Source organism: Diabrotica virgifera, chromosome 8, assembly GCF_917563875.1.
Source record: "Diabrotica virgifera virgifera chromosome 8, PGI_DIABVI_V3a".
Classification (NCBI taxonomy): Eukaryota; Metazoa; Arthropoda; class Insecta; order Coleoptera; family Chrysomelidae; genus Diabrotica; species Diabrotica virgifera.
Window position 1 is genome coordinate 200,202,309 of NC_065450.1, and position 16,680 is coordinate 200,218,988.

A 16,680-nucleotide genomic window follows, 5' to 3' on the forward strand; every position below is an offset into this window, starting at 1 on the left:
GCAACAACTGGTACTTTTTATTTCTAAGTATGTACCCCAAATTAGCTGTCTTTTTCCTTTTAATAGTGGTCAAAGTTCTCTGTCTCTTCTCATTATGTGCATTTCCACATGATTCAATAAAATTGTGTTTTGACTGGGAAAGTTTTGGGGTAGTTCTGATTTCTTTCATTATATATGGATTTTGGGCTGCTAAACCCTAATATGAGGTTTGCGGACAAAATTTCTTGCCGGAACGTTGAAAAAATCGCGAAAAAAGCGAAAAATTTCAGCTTTTTTCCGCTTTTTTGCTCAAATCTCGAAAACTATTAACTTTTAGTAAATGGTAACAGAAAGTAAAGTACTTAAAATTATCTACAAATATCACTATTTACTTTTTTTTCAGACAAACCGTTCGGTCTGAAGTACAAGTTGAAAATTGCCAATTTTTAACGGTCTCGGCAAAACCCACTTTTTACATTCCAAAACTTTATTTTTTATTAGAATGCTGTCATTTGATAAATTTCTATTTCATAGGTATGGTATGTCTCTTGTGACAGCTTCCATGAGTCCATTCCGTCCTAAGAGGCCGCGAATGTCTCTGCTTTTCCCTTAGAGCCGCAGAAGATCAGGCACAGATGGAGTCACAGTTTCAGTTGGTGTGAACATTTCCTTCGGATCTGTTATCTTGATTTCTGATAAACCTTGAGGTTTTGAACTTTTAAAATGAATTAGTTGAACAGCTCCCTTACTTCCATAAACCTCAGGCGCGGGTTTCTTTTTTATCCGAGGAATGGATTGCTTAGGAGCTACTGCATGTTTTGGTGCAATACAAGAAATGCCACATATGACGTGAACAGTGTGGTATTCGTCAATTGTATGTACGTTAAAATCAGCGTTATCGTACACCTGCTGTGTAAAGCACGGCAGGTCAATTTTCTGCGGATCGCCTGCGAATACTGACACTTCCAGGCGAACAGCTTCTGTATAGGATGAACAAAACCCCAAAGAGGAAACTACATCAACCTATTTTCTTGAGCCGTACTTTTTGTAGAGAAAACGGTCAACCCTGCAAGGAATGGTGTGACCAACTATCTGGGCCTTACTGCCGCTAAAAGACTTTGAGCAAGCGCGTTGCTTATCTGCAAGTGTCAGCAATCGCAGGCGATCCGCAGAAAATTGACCAGCCGTGCTTTACACAATAGGTGTACGAAAACACTGATATTAACCCTTTCTATGCCAGGCCTTAACTTGCAAGTTGGCCCCTTAATCCCAAAGGTTTTTCCATGCTTAGAGTCCCATTGCCTTATATATACGTCGCATATAAATAAACAAATAAATGACCAAAACATGTTTTTTAATGAGTTTTTTTAACCAACTTAAACGTTTTCTTTTCAAAAGTACTCATTAGAGAGCAAAACCAACTTGAAAAAATGTAAGTAACTTAAAAAAAATAATGAAAAGTAAATTAACATTAAAAGTTTTCTTTTGTGTGGTACTCCTCAAAACATGACACTACGCAAAGACCGACTCCACATCTTGCGCACATGTTCTCGATTCGCTTCTTTTTTTCTGGTCTTTTCTGTGGCTACAAACGCTTCACATTTTAGCAGCTACCTATAAGCGTTGCCACTAGTGCTACAATATAGCATATATCTAAAATATGTGAACAAATATATACGGCAATGGGTCCGCATGACATGTCTTAGGTGCCAACATTTTGAGGCATCTAACATTTTCGGACATATTTCTACCGCATTGGGACACCAATGAGTCTAAAATTTTATAAGCAACGCATATTTTCGGCTTTGGTAAATTGAGACCATAACACCTTGAACGTATATATACGGTGGCTGGGAATACAGACCCACTTTTTCAAAAACATATATATGCAGCGTTGGGACAGAAAGGGTTAACGTACATACAATCGACGGATACCACACTTTTTACGTCATAGGTGGCATTTCTTGTGTTGCACCAAAACATGCAATAGCTCCTAACCAATCTATTCCTCGGCTAAAAACTAAACCCGCACCTGAGATTTATGGAAGTCAGAGAGCTGTTCAACTAATACATTTTGAAAGGACAAAACCTCAAGCTTTATCAGAAATCAAGATCCGAAGTGAATGTTCACACCAACTGAAACTGACTCCATCTGTGCCTGATCTTCTAAGCTCTAAGGTAAGGGAAAAGCAGATACATTCTCGGTATTTTAGGATGGAATGGATTCATGGAAGCTGTGAGAAGAGACATACCATATTCTTATGACAATATTCTAATAAAAACTAAAGTTTTGGAATGTAAAAAGTGGGTTTTGCCGAGACCGTTAAAAATTGGCAATTTTCAACTTGCACTTTAGACCGAACGGTTCGTCTGAAAAAAAAAGTAATCAGTGATATTTGTAGATAATTTTAAGTACTTTAATTTCTGTTAACAGACCATTTACTAAAAGTTAATAGTTTTCGAGATTTGAGCAAAAAAGCGGAAAAAAGCTGAAATTTTTCGCTTTTTTCGCGATTTTTTCAATGTTCCGGCAAGAAATTTTGTCTGCAAACCTCATATTCGGATTCAGCAGCCCAAAATCCATATATAATGAAAGAAATCAGAACTACCCCAAAACTTTCCCACTAAAGGGGTCGTAGAGTACAAATTCACTGAATCAACACCATTTCGTTCGTAATATGATCGGTTCGTGGTATTTTCAAAATTCTCCTAAGAAGCAACATTTCAAAAGCTTCCAGCTTTCTCATTAAGTCAACATTAACAGCCCAAGCTTCAGCACCATAAAATATTATATCCACTCTATTCCATCCGATATCGGATTTTCAGATTGAGTCTTTGGTTACTCAGAAATTTCCTTATCTTTAAAATGGCTGCTCTTGATTAGGTACTCTATTCTTTATAGAATTTCTGATTTTGGATTTAGAACTTCAGTAATCCAGATTCCTAAGTATTTCATGTTATCCACTTGTTCCATATCTTTATTTTTTTATCTGGGATTCTTGTTATGACTTTACACCCCTACTGATAACCATGGTTTTTGTTTTCTTTATGTTTATTGTTAAACCAAACTGTTCCCCAGTATCACAAATTGTGTTTAGTAGCGTCTGCAAGTCTTTCTTACTTTCAGCGGTAATAACTGTATCGTCGGCATAACAAATGGTATTTATATATTCACCATTTACCTTCATCCCTTCTGTACAGTTTTCGATTGCTTGTGTAAATAACTCTTCGGAGTATATTTATATTAAAGGCTCAATCCATGCCAAGTGGTCCAATATAAATTAAGTTTGTTGCTTGACTATTTTTAATATTTTTTATTTTTCTACCTTCTAAACTTCAGTCTATAGAGACTACAAAATTCCATTTATTTTATTTTTAAAAAATTTAGTTTGCCGATGACGGCCATTTTTGTTAAAACGTATCTATCATTTTCACGGAAAACATGGCTTCGCTCTTTAGCCAATATTTTCACTAAAGTTTGTCCTAGAACAATAAATCAAAAACCAAACTTTTTAGAGAAAAGTATGCTCTAAAAAACGGCCTATAGCATTATTTAATGTCAAACTACCCTTAAGGCCTTAAATGAACCTCAAAGTTTAAAAAGGTAAACTGATAAATTTTTATTTTCAGCATTTTTTTTAACAGCATAAAGCAAGCCGATAATGGTTAGTATTTTTTTCTGGAAAAAACATAGGTACATACTTTAAATACAAAAAGTTTGAGCTTCGAGACTTACGTAAATTTTTTCAAAAAAAATCTCAAAAATGTAATTTTTTGAAAAATCTCAAAGTTTGACCCCTTATATCTGTGATGGGCACGGATGAAAAAATTTGAAATTTGGCTGAATGTTAGCCCCTAGCCCCTAGCAAGTAGAATAAGGAGTAAAAATTTGGAGTTGCAGACGTCATATAGGAGTTACAGGCCTGAAAAAATGGTCAAAAATCAAAATGGACAAAATTTGAGCGTTTGCGGGCAGGGTAATTAAAATTCAAATAAACTGTCTAATGAAATAAAAATTAATGTATTTTCACCAGATTTCACAATGAATACAAATTTGTACAGGGTGGGCCAAAGAAAAGAGTTCAACTTGATATTTGGCAGTTATTAGATTTTAAGGGAATGCCGAAATAGGTCGATTTTTATTTTTAAATTACAATTACTTTTATATATATATATTTCATGTCTCCACGGCGTGTCATCGTCAGTGACGTCATCCATCTGGGCGTGATGACGTAATCGATCATTTTTTTATGGGAATAGGGGTCGTATGTTATCTCATTTGAAAGAGTGTTCGATTCTCTGTTCAGTAGTATAAACAATAATATAATTATTTATACAGGGTGACCAAAAAATAATTTTTTAATTAAATGAATTGACACAAAAAGAAGAATGTATGTAATTTATTTAACTTAAAATACATTTTATTGCTGTCATATAATAGAAAAAAATTATTATTTGGCAAATAAACATTGCTAATCGCTTAAATTAAATGTTCAAACTGTCAAGAGGTAGGTGGGAGGCTGTTTGTGATTTAATTTTAGCGAAAAGAAATGTTTATTTGTGAAATAAACATTTTTTCTCTATTTTCTGACAGCGGTACAATGTATTTTTAGTTAAATAAATTACATACATTCTACTTTTTCCGCCAATTAATTTAATTAAAAAAATATTTTTTTGGTCACCCTGTATAAATAATTATCATAATGTTTATATTACTGAATAGAGAATTGAACATGCTTTCAAATGAAATACCACAAGACCCCTATTCCCATTTTAAAAAAATCATCGATTACGTCATCACGCTCTGATGGATGACGTCACGTAGTATGAAATATATCCCAAAAAGTTGCAATATAATAAAAATAAAAATGGACCTATTTCGGCATTTCCTTAAAATCTGATAGGTAACTATTGCCAAATATCGAGATATACTCTTTTCTTTGGCCCACCCTGTATAAATTTGTATTCATTGTGAAATCTGATGAAAATACATTAATTTTTATTTCATTAGACAGTTTATTTGAATTTTAATGACCCTGCCCGCAAACGCTCAAATTTTTACCATTTTTCAGACCTGTAACTCCTATATAACGAAAGTCTGCAACTCCAAAAATTTACTCCTGATTCTATTTGCTAGGGCCTAACATTCAGCCAAATTTCAATTTTTTTCATCAGTGACCATCAGAGATATAAGGGGTCAAACTTTGAGATTTTTCAAAAAATTACATTTTTAAGATTATTTTTCAAAAAATTTACTAGAGTCTCAAAGCTCAAACTTTTTTATTTAAGGTATGTACGTATGTCTTTTCCAGAAAAAAATTACAAACCATTATCGGCTTGCCTTATGCTGTTTGGTTTTTGATTTATTGTTCTAGGACAAACTTCAGTAAAAATATTGACTAAAGAGCGAAGCCATGTTTTCCGTGAAAATGATCGACACGCTTTAACAAAAATGGAAGTCATCGGAAAACTAAATTTTTTAAAAATAAAGTGAATGCAATTTTGTACTCTCTATAGACTGAAGTTTAAAAGGTAGAAAAATAAAAAATATTAAAAATAGTCAAGCAACCACCTTTGGACCACTTGGCGTGGATGGACCCTAAATAGTAATGATGGAAGTACACAGCCTTGTTACTCCTCTACTTATTTGTTGCGCCTCTATGTTATTTTCGTGAAATGTTACCATAGCTTGTTGGTACCAATAGAGATTTCTCACTATGTTAATATCTTTTTGTCGAGTCCTTCTCGCTTTAGACATTCCTTGAGAATTTTACATGTAACTTTGACGAAAGCTTTTCATTGCCTATAAATTCTACGAAAAGATCTTTTTGTTGGTCTCGACATTTTTGGACAAGAGTTGCGAAACTATACAGAGCTTCTACTGTTCCGAAGCCATTACAAAAACCAAACCGTCTATTACTCATATCCGCTTCATACTTTCTGAATATTCTTGCATGTATAACCTTTAAAAATGTTTCTTCAATCATTGTGACATTACGCTGATTAATCTATAGTATTTACAGCGTTTGGGGTTCTTATGGTTTTTAGGAGCGGAACAAAGGTAGATAGTACCCTTTCTGTAGGTATCTCACCAGATTTGTATATGTTGTTAAAGAGGACAGTTATTGCTCTAAGTAAAAACTTCAACTAAGGAAAAAATGTGCTAAAAATACCTTCAACATTTAACAATCGTTTCTGTTTAAGTTGTTTACATTGTACTGTAGGGGTTTTCCATGACATTTTGTATAAAGTGCCTTTATGACGGTTCTTTTAACCTGGTATAATATGGCCCATAAATATTACAGCTGAGGTTATATTTGCACACGCACAAAACCTTGAAAGTAACTACATACTTGTTTTTAGGCGTTCAGATCTCCGCAAACACACCATAGTCCACACCGGTGTAAAACCCTTCACCTGCCCCATCTGCTTCAAGTCCTTTTCGAGAAACACTAACCTCTCGAAGCATATGCGAATACATTCCGGAACGAAGCCGTTCGTTTGTCCAAAATGCCCCAAGACGTTCACCTCGAAGGCCGATTTGTCCAGGCACGCCATCATCCACAACGGGCAGCGACCGTTTAGTTGTAATTATTGCCATTTGAGTTTTGGGCGCAAGGACAAGCTGCAGCGGCACGAGAAGAAACATTTCCCGCAAGAGAAAGAAGACAAGTCGAGGGAGTTGCAGATTATGAGGGAGAATCTGTCGATTTTTACCAGTGATCAGAAAGAAGAGGCGAAACAAGAAGGTAAGTGCAAGGAAGTCTTATTCCTAAACCAATTTTTGTCCCATGTGTAATTCAAATTTTTAAATCGGTTTAAGTCATTTCTAAACTAAATATTCAAAAGGTTATGGGCCCAGAAGACTATTACTCCATTAAAATGTTACACTTTTTAGGCCATACCTTGGATTTGTTACAGGAGTCAATTTTATTTTTTTAATGTGTAGGGGTGATCAGTAGAAGCTTAAGTTCAAGTTTTTGGGGTCGCCATCGTTGTCCCCCGGTCGCCATCTTGGAAAAGGGATGCAAATATTATTAGTGCCATCTAATAAAAGATAAAAAGTAACAAATTAAATGTTCTACAATTTTATTTTTATTACTTTTTATCGTCAAGTGACCAACAAAAAAGATATAAACAAAAATAAGTACAAATTTTTTAACAAGTTTTCTTTTGGAGGTTATAACTTTTTTCCAGTTATTTTACAATGAAATAACATTATAGCAATTTTGTAGAGGGTTTTTCAGCGAACAATTTCCACTATAAAGGTGTTTAATTCTATTTATTTATCTAGGTTTTAAAGCGCTTCAAACTTGACCAGATTCTCGAATGTTCATAGGGATACAATAAAAACAAAACGTTAGGCTTACTTTGCTATCTTAACATTTTTTATTCATACAATTTATTATGAGCTTAACATTCCTATGCTATTATTAATGTACTTTTGACCTTTTTCCCCACTATAAAACTTAGAACCCTAAGCATATATAGAAAAGGCCCAAGAAGTTATTTGAGGACAAATTCGCTAGTCCAGAAGAAGAATGATGCAACCGCAAAATGCAAAATTCTTCAGAAGAGCAAAAAACGATTTTTAAATATTTAAAATATAGATTAAATGAAGAGTAATCATCCAGGAGCATCGGTATGGCGTTTGTTTTTTGACAACGATGGCTTTTATTTTCATCGATATTGGTTAGAATTTCATTATCTTAAGTTAATCGACCAATTTTCAACCCTATCTACAGTTCCGTCATTATGCATCTGAAAGAAGGTCTAACATAGCGCGTATTTCAGTAACGACACAACTATCCTATAGTGGCTCAGCACATTTTTATAATTCGGTCTATTTGTATCATCTTTACATAGTACATATTTTAGAAGTTAATTTTGCAATAAAATGGAATTGGCAAAATTGGCAGTTACGTCAGTTTTCTTCCGTACCGGAGTGAATATCTACCTGCTATTACTTTTATTATTATAATTTATCCTAGGTGGCACAGCAGTCGGTCCCCCTCTACTTAACTTATTCTTAAAGTTGTGCTACCTATTGGGCCACGTGCAGTCGTATTAAAAATTGTGAACAGTATTTAGAGTTTTATAGATAACACTATTGAGAGTCTTGTGGGCAAAATTTATATTTTTGTGATTAGATAAGCATTTTGTGTTTTTTGCAAGAGCGTATCATGAGTGGTGGTTATTTTATTTGTAAGAAACCTCTGGGGAAAATTATTTGTCAGTGGGAAAGTCGAGCCATCTTTACTCACTGTTGTCGGCGAACGTTTTTCGTCTCTTTATGTGGCGGAAATAAATACGATTCTTTGGAAACCCTGAGATACAAACGATTCGCTAAAACAGTGACAAAAATGCATTTAATCTCTTCTCACGTCCTCTAACACAAGATGCAGCCCGTTTCCACAGATTCCGAGTGTACCACCAGATTCAGTCATGGCTCGGTAAACATTGTGATCCAGAAAATTGGGGCTGGAAAAAGCATGGAAAATTTGGATACCAATCCAAACTTCCAAGCCTCCAGTACCCCCGAGCTTATGAAATTCATCTTTAGCAGGTGCAATGGAAACTGGAAATGCATGTGGTTGCCGAAAAGCAGACCTCAAATGTTCAACAGTGTGCCTCTATTGTGGTGGCGTAGCCACCTTTACTTAACAAGCCATGAAGTTGAAATTTGGCGACATCTATTGGTAGACCGATTAATTCTGACAGTTCTCATTTGTTTTTAAATAATTTTCACTGTATTTACAGAGAAACTGAAATATTTTACAATATTTCGTACTCCAAATTATAAAGAACATTAAAAGGTATGTTATTAAGATGATTGTAGTTCAATATAATATATTTTTATATAAACCTGCGTGCATATAGAAATCCGTCCACTTAAAAATTTTGTCATTTTTAATGTCTTATATTTCCTAAAATCTGTTGGAAGATTTAAGTGATTTTTTTAATATGTTATAGCCTAATTCTTTTACAATACCGCTGTAATAATATTGTTGCTAACCAGTTAAATTTTTATGGTGTACCGGGCATTTATAAAATACTGAAATTAAAACCCAACTATAGACTCCGGTTTTCTTAACATTCTGTTTTTTTGATTAATTCGCTTATGTTTAACAACTAGATTTGTTCTTTATCAATTCAGGGTGTTTCTAAATAAGTGCGACAAACTTTAAGTGGAAAGGAACAAAATGTAAAATTTTGACGCCTATATTTTAAACGTAATCATTTTTTTCGAATCCTGAGAAAACTAATAAGTATTTTTAAAAAATTTTAACGCAGAATGAAAGACTACTTTATTACCGAGGGCAGAAAGTCCCCTAGAATGAATAAAATGTTTTTTTAACGACATATTTGAAACTAAAAATCACACTAAATTTTCTTAATTTTTCACCCCTGTAACTTATTAAAATAAACACAGAAGTTTTCAGGGACTTTCGGCCCTCGGTCCTAACGTAATCTTTCATTCTGCGTTTAAATTTTTCAAAAATACTTATTAGTTTTCTTAGGATTCGAAAAAAATGAATCCCGTATATATTCTTGTTATTGTTTTTTTTTTTTTTGTATAATCAACGTTACTTACAAGAAATTACTTTTAATATTATTTTGTACAAACTTCTAATTAATAATATTTTCTTATTCAACTCAAAAACTACTATAAATTTTACCAGAATTTGTACTTTAAAATCGTAGTTTCGAAAGCGGTAGTCCGAAAGTCGGACTACGGACGTCATCAATTGCGACGTTGCCTTTTTCTCTTCATGGCTTGTAAAGTAAAGGTGGCTATGGTGGTGGTGAAAGTTTCAGCAACATCGTGGACATATCAACATTAATTATTGAAGAAAATGAATTGGTAGATGAATTACCGACAATGACGCCAACTCTAACTCTCATTATACCACAAAAATTCATCTCGGATACTGATTCAGATCTTGACTCGCAGCCTGGACCGTGGAAAAAAAATGAAAAAATAATAACTATGATAGATCTTTTTCAACATATATAATAATAAATAATATTATTTTTTCTAGAAAAGAGCGCTGTAAAACCTAGATAAATAAATAAAATTAAACAACTTTATAGTGGAGATTGTTAGCTGAAAAATCCTCTATAAAATCGCTATGATGCTATTTTATTGTAAAATGAACGGAAAAAAGTTATAACCTCCAAAAGGAAGCTTCCTACAAAATTTTGTCTTATTTTTGTTTATAACTTTTTTGTTGGTCACTTGACGATAAAAAGTAATAGATATAAAATTGTAGCAAATTAAGTTTTCTAATTGTAGCAATTTAATTGTTTTATAATTTCAATTGTTTTATAATTGTAGCAAATTAAGTAATTAAATTTTCTGTATGGTTACTAGTTTAGGAGATACAGCGCGAAAGCCATTTGCAACCCTTTTTCCAAGATGGCGGCCGGGGACAAGGGCGGCGACCTCAAAAACTTGAACTTAAGCTTCTACTGAACCCCCCAACATAATAAAAAAATAAAATTGACTCCTCTAAGAAATGCAACCCTAAATATAACTTTTCAATGAACTATATCATAAATAGCTACAAAAATAGAAAGCTAGAGCGAGTTTGGAATAGAAAATATTTGTTCTAAGAAGAGTTCTTTAAAATAGTATCATGTTTTAGGTTCGTCTGAAAACATGATCATAGACTTGGACCCATTCAGTCATAATGACTACAATTCGGAGGCCACTCCGCAAAGAGGAGAGATGTTGGAACACGATCCACCAGCTGAGATCGACGATGACAAAGACGACAGTTCCTACACGGGGAGCAAAAATACCGCAAAACCAGACAAACCATTTAGGTAAGCAATTTTTCGCTTCATAGCTTCCGTTTTAATTGATTTATAGTCCAAGTAATGAAGCTTAAAATAGGACAAAACCTCGCAATTTTTACAGAATGGATAGATTTGCTTGAAAATTTGAGAATAATTAGTGGATAGTCCAAGGATCAAAATCTATATGATGCCAAAAGGCGCTTTTACCATGGGGGTAGTTGCCACCCTATCTCGGGGGTGGAAATTTTTTATTATATTTTGACCGCAAAAGTTGGTAAAAACATTAATTCTAAGCAAAAAACGTTTCATACATTTTTTTGATAAAATTAATAGTTTTCGATATATTCGCTATCGAAAGTGTTAGTTTTATATCGAAAAAATTAATGTTTTTTTAATAAGTTTTCTGCTAATAACCCAGGCAACCAAACGACGTTTTTATAACGTAGATAACACGTCATAAAAATGACCAATTGACGTGTTTCTATGACGTAATATCGACGTTGAAAATCACGTGTATTTGTCTCATCGATTTGACGTCATAATTGTGACGATTTTAAAACGTCTAAAAGGTGACGACTTTTATACGTCGGTAAAATCACGTCTTTAATACTTTCAAAAAGTGACCTCTTTCAGATGTTTCAAAATAGGTAGTATAAAAAATAGGTAACATGAAACCTATAGGTCTACGTCCCATGTGTCGAAGATATACTACCATTTGTTTAAGATCGCTTGTGCATTAGAAGCAATCTAACATTGATTATGCATGATTGTACCAGCCCTCGCATTATAGAATTTTCACTATTTATATAAGTATACCTACTTACTGTGTGAAAACTGAAAAACATACAAACTAATAAATAATTTATTAACAAATTACTCAATAAAACTCGATAACACATAGTTAGTTCATTAACAGAAAATAAACATAACCTCAAACAGTTGTCAAGAAGAATACTTCATTAAACCAACTCACTGAGCAAAAACGAATACAAATCTCTTAATTAACACGTTTCTTCAACTAAATATCTAAATGAAAAGTCTTATTTTATCAGACAAGACACAAACCACGTAAACAATAAATGAGAAATTTCTTATGAAAATTATTTAACGAAATTGTTTGGAGTAATACAAACAAGCTCCTCCCAATTTTGTGACGTCAGACTTAAACTGTCTGAAACGAAAACGTTTTTTTAAACGTAATTTTAACGTCATTAATCTTACGTATTTAAAATCACCTACAAAAGACGTCTATATGACGTAATTTTCAAACACGTGTATATATTCAACCAAAACTGACGTTTCCTCGACGTTATATGACGTCAGTTGGTTGCCTGGGAACTCCAAAAGTTTTCGTTTTATCAAAACAACTTTACTTAACAAAAATGTACCTTTTAAAAAATAAACAAAACCTTTTTTTTATTTTCTTTAAGACCAATAGTAATCGAGCTATACTTTATTATAAATATGTTAGCTCTTCTTCGTCAAATGCTAAATATTGTAGTTTCAAAGTCAAAAGACGGAAAAACTATGCATTTTTCGAGGATAATTTGCTCAGACTAATTTAAAGTATTTAAAAATATCTATCTCCAGAAATAAAAAAAGTCTCTAGCTCAAAAATTAAGTGACTCATAATGAAAAGAATGTCAGCCCCTATTTTTGTTCAACGAAAAAGTGATCGGAAGCAACCTCCTAATGACCACCCTAATTAAAATTAGTCATCGACCTTATTTGGTCTTCTTTATTTATGTATGATTAATAGGTTCTAGAAGTTTGACCGGCTTAGAATGATTAGTTTAAAAAAATGGAGTTAAAAGTGAATACTTAACAAATTTTTGTAGTTTTGAAAAAATGGCCTTTTCTTCAGAATAGAAAGATCAGTATCAGAGATACAAAAAAATGTTTAAATATGAAATTTTAGCTTATTTAATTCCCAAGAACCTGGTTTACAAACATTTTTTCTAGGGCAAAAATTTAGTGAGCTATTGACAATTAAAACTTGTAATAACATGCAAAAACCACCTTTACCAACCCTTTCAGTCACCTTTTTTGCGACTGAGGATTTTAAAAATATTTCATATTAATAGGCTTATAGATCTTGTAAAAACCTACAAAAATTTTTTTTACCAAACTTTGCAAGATAAAAAATAAAAAAGTTACCTACGGTTAAAAAATCAATATATTTTTTTGAAAAAAAAAAAGGAGAAATCCAATTTGAAGCATAATAATGTAAGTTAGCGGTGTTTTTAGTCATTGGCCTTATTCAGTCTTCTTTATTTATGTATTACTAATAGATTCTAGAAGTTTGACAGGCTTAGAATGATTAGTTTTTAAAAAACTGGAGTTAAACGCGAATAACGAATTTTTGTAGTTTGGTAAAAAAATACCATTTTCTTCAGAATAGAAAGATTATCATCAGAGATACGAAAAAATGTTTAAATACGAAGTAGGTTATGGAATTCCCAAGAACTTGGTTTGAAAAAAAATTTCTACGGCAAAAATTGAGTGAATCGTAAATGAGTATTATCTAAAAACATTGATTTTTTCGATATAAAACTAACACTTTCGATAGCGAATAAATCGAAAACTATTAATTTTATCAAAAAAATATATCGAATATTTTTTGCATAGAATGAACGTTTTTATTAACTTTTGCGGTCAAAATATAATAAAAAATTTCCACCCCCGAGATGGGGTGGCAACCACCCCCGTGGTGAAAGCGCCTTTCGGTATCATATAGATTTTGATCCTTGGACTATCCACTACTTATTCTCTAATTTTCAAGCAAATCGATCCATTCTGTAAAAATTGCGAGGTGAAAAGCTTCGGTTTCTGGACTATTAATAAATAATTTAATTTAAATTGATTATAAAATATGACAAAATATAAATTCTTCAATAGATTGCATTGCACGAAATATTGAGGGAAATATTGATTCAATGAGATGGCTTTGTGCCTATTCCACTGTGACCTTTTCAAATCTATTGTGGTCCTCTAATCATAGATTACATTCTCTAGCTTGACCCTTTGTAAAAGATCTAGTAGCTTCAAGACTGAACCTTCATGTATCTTTTTATCGCTGACTTTTCTTCGCCTAATGTAAAGATCTGCACATTTGCAGGCTGTCACAATGACACCAAATATGCTCTGTTGTTTCTTCCTCTAGGTGAAAAAACCTGCAAAATATCATCATCTGCCAATTCCATCAAACTTCAACTGACTATTTAGCTTACACTGCCCTGTTAGCAGACCTACTATGGCTGTTTTCCTGTCTTTGCTTATTAGGTCTGCTGTAAATTTTGGCGAATGTTTTATAATTACCTGTTTTGCCTGTCTTTGTCCTGGTGGATTCCTCCACCATTCCAAAGATTTGAGAGCTACCCACTTTCTTGTAGCCGCTCTTGTTACTGGTCTTGTGTGGCCATTTCATCTGCTTTTTCATTGCCCTTATGACCCTCGTGCCCTGGTACCCTGGCTACCGTTATTTTAGGACTTGTAATGCTGCCTTTTTTTTGTGAATTTGTTAATTTTCGAGCATTGACTATCTCTCTTGTTTACACCAGTTATCAACTATATTTAGCGCTGCTTGCATTCTTCCAGATACACCCTAGGCTAATTTGTCCTTGACAACGACAGTAAAAGTATTTCGTGGGCAGGCTTTTGAGCAGACCATCTACCAAAGTTTCCCAAAGTAGAGGTGACAGAACTTTTTTTGTGGACAGCATCCACTGGCTCTTGCTTTGATGGTTGCTTTACCCAGGTTGGACATACTATCCTATCTGTTGAATACCCAGTAAAAATAAGCAACGGCAAATCTAGGGGATTTTTGTTATTGTATGATGTAGTTGGAAACAATGTTATATAAGTGTCAGATGTCAACTAGAAGTAAAAAATGTGTCAAAAAGAAAAATAAATGTTGATTTTGATGTTTAAGTTATTTGTAGAATTATTGAGTTTTCTTTTAAAATAAAACTGACTAGAAGTACTTCGGTGTTTAATTAACATCCACGCAATTCTGCAAAACATCAGGTTATGGCCCAGATCACTTGTTTTCGTGAGTATTTCGCCAGTAAAAAAAGTCAGTGTTGAAGAGCCTGTGTCGGTAGTTTGCCGCGGCCAACGAAAATAAAAAAGAAAAGCTGAAAAAAAGGTGAAAAAGAAGCTCGAGTATATATACATAAAAAAAGAAAAACATAAATCCGAAAAATGGAAAATTCATCGGCTGCGTTGAAACTTAGTGGTGGTGACAACTGGGTAGCCTGGAAATTTCAAACAAGGGTAGTGCTAAAAAGCCGTGGTTATTATGACATAGTAATAGGAAAGTCTGTGAGACCGAGCACTACTGGAGATGACCAAAAGAAATGGGATGCTGGTGATTCAAAAGCACAAGAATTTATAGTAACCAGAATAGAGCAAGGCCCTATGACACACATTTTATCCTGTGAGACCTCGAAAGATATGTGGACAAAGTTGAAGTCTGTCTACGACAAAGAGTCAGAGGTGAGCATTCATTTAATGCAACAAAAGTTTTTTCTCTTGGAGTTCTCATCAGGTAAAAATGTTGCCTCATTCATATCACAGCTTGAAGAGATAAAAAATAAGCTAAAGCAAGCTGGTGAAGAGCTGTCCGATAAAATGATCATGACAAAAATACTTATGGCATTGCCAGAGGAATATAAGCATTTTCGGTCCGCATGGGAATCCGTACCATCTGATAAACAAACTCTAGATGAACTTACATCAAGACTACTTATCGAAGAAGAAAGAAGTAAGTCAGCACAGGGCAGCACAGCATTGGCGATGAAAAGTGATACAAGCAGAGAATTTAAAGGGCAAAAGAAAACCAGGTTAAAGTGCCATTTTTGTGGCAGAGGTGGCCATATTGCGAAAAATTGCTTTTTCAAGAAGAAAGAGAGAGATAATAATAGCCAGAAAGACATAAAAGTATGCAGTCAATGTAAAAGACGAGGACACAACTTACAAGAGTGTTGGTTTAATAAAAATAAAAATGAAAAACAACAGACAAGCAGAGAAGAAAATAAAATTGACAGTAATGCATTCATGGTATATACTGGGAGTAAGAAAAATAAAAATGAATGGTGCTTGGACACAGGAGCTAGCGAACATATGTGCTGGAATCAAGATCTGTTTGAAGAATTGATAGAGATAAGCTATAAAAAACAAGTAAAAGTCGGAAATGGAGAAAAATTACCAGTTAAAGGTATTGGAAAAATAACTCTATGGGCATTTAATGGTAAGAAATTTATAAAGTCAACCCTGTCAGATGTATTATTTGTGCCAGATTTAAAATTTAATTTATTCTCAGCTGGATGTGCCTTAGATAAAGGTTATAAGATGTTTTCAAACAATGAAAAATGTGAATTTTATAATGACAAAGGAGAAATAAGAGCATTGGCAACACGGGATAACAAATTATACAAAATGTTATTCTCACAAGAACAAAACACTGAAACCTTTGCAAATATTTTAATTTCGGAACGCACCCCTAACGAAAACTTGTCTGACGGTCAAGTTCAAGAAAACAGCTGTTTAGTAGATGTATTTTTATCAGAGTGTAATTCTGCAAAAACAACAGAAAGTTTGAGAGTTTGGCACTGCAGACTAGCACATCAAAATACTACATATGTGAGAAACTTTTTAAGGCAAAATAACATTGATTTTATAGACGAAAAATTCGTGTGTGAACAGTGTTTAACAGGTAAACAACACAGAATACCATTCAAGTTAAGTGAATCAAGAGCAAGTGAGCCATTACAATTAGTGCATACAGACGTATGTGGCCCTATGGAAGAAGAGTCTTTAGGGGGAAATAGGTATTTCCTGTTGTTAAAGGATGACTATACAAATTATAGGTACGCGTATTTCATGAAAAATAAATCA

At 33.5% G+C, this 16,680-nt stretch overlaps 1 protein-coding gene across 1 annotated transcript in view; it reads left to right on the forward strand.

Annotated features, from left to right (window-relative positions):
• LOC114328243 (gastrula zinc finger protein XlCGF26.1) overlaps positions 1–16,680 on the forward strand; it is a 95,872-nt gene that overhangs the window by 57,895 nt on the left and 21,297 nt on the right. The window contains exons 4-5 of the mRNA XM_028277034.2: positions 6,343–6,728; positions 10,629–10,809. Of these exons, the coding sequence (XP_028132835.1) occupies positions 6,343–6,728; positions 10,629–10,809 (567 nt within the window). The remainder of the gene's footprint in view (positions 1–6,342; positions 6,729–10,628; positions 10,810–16,680) is intronic.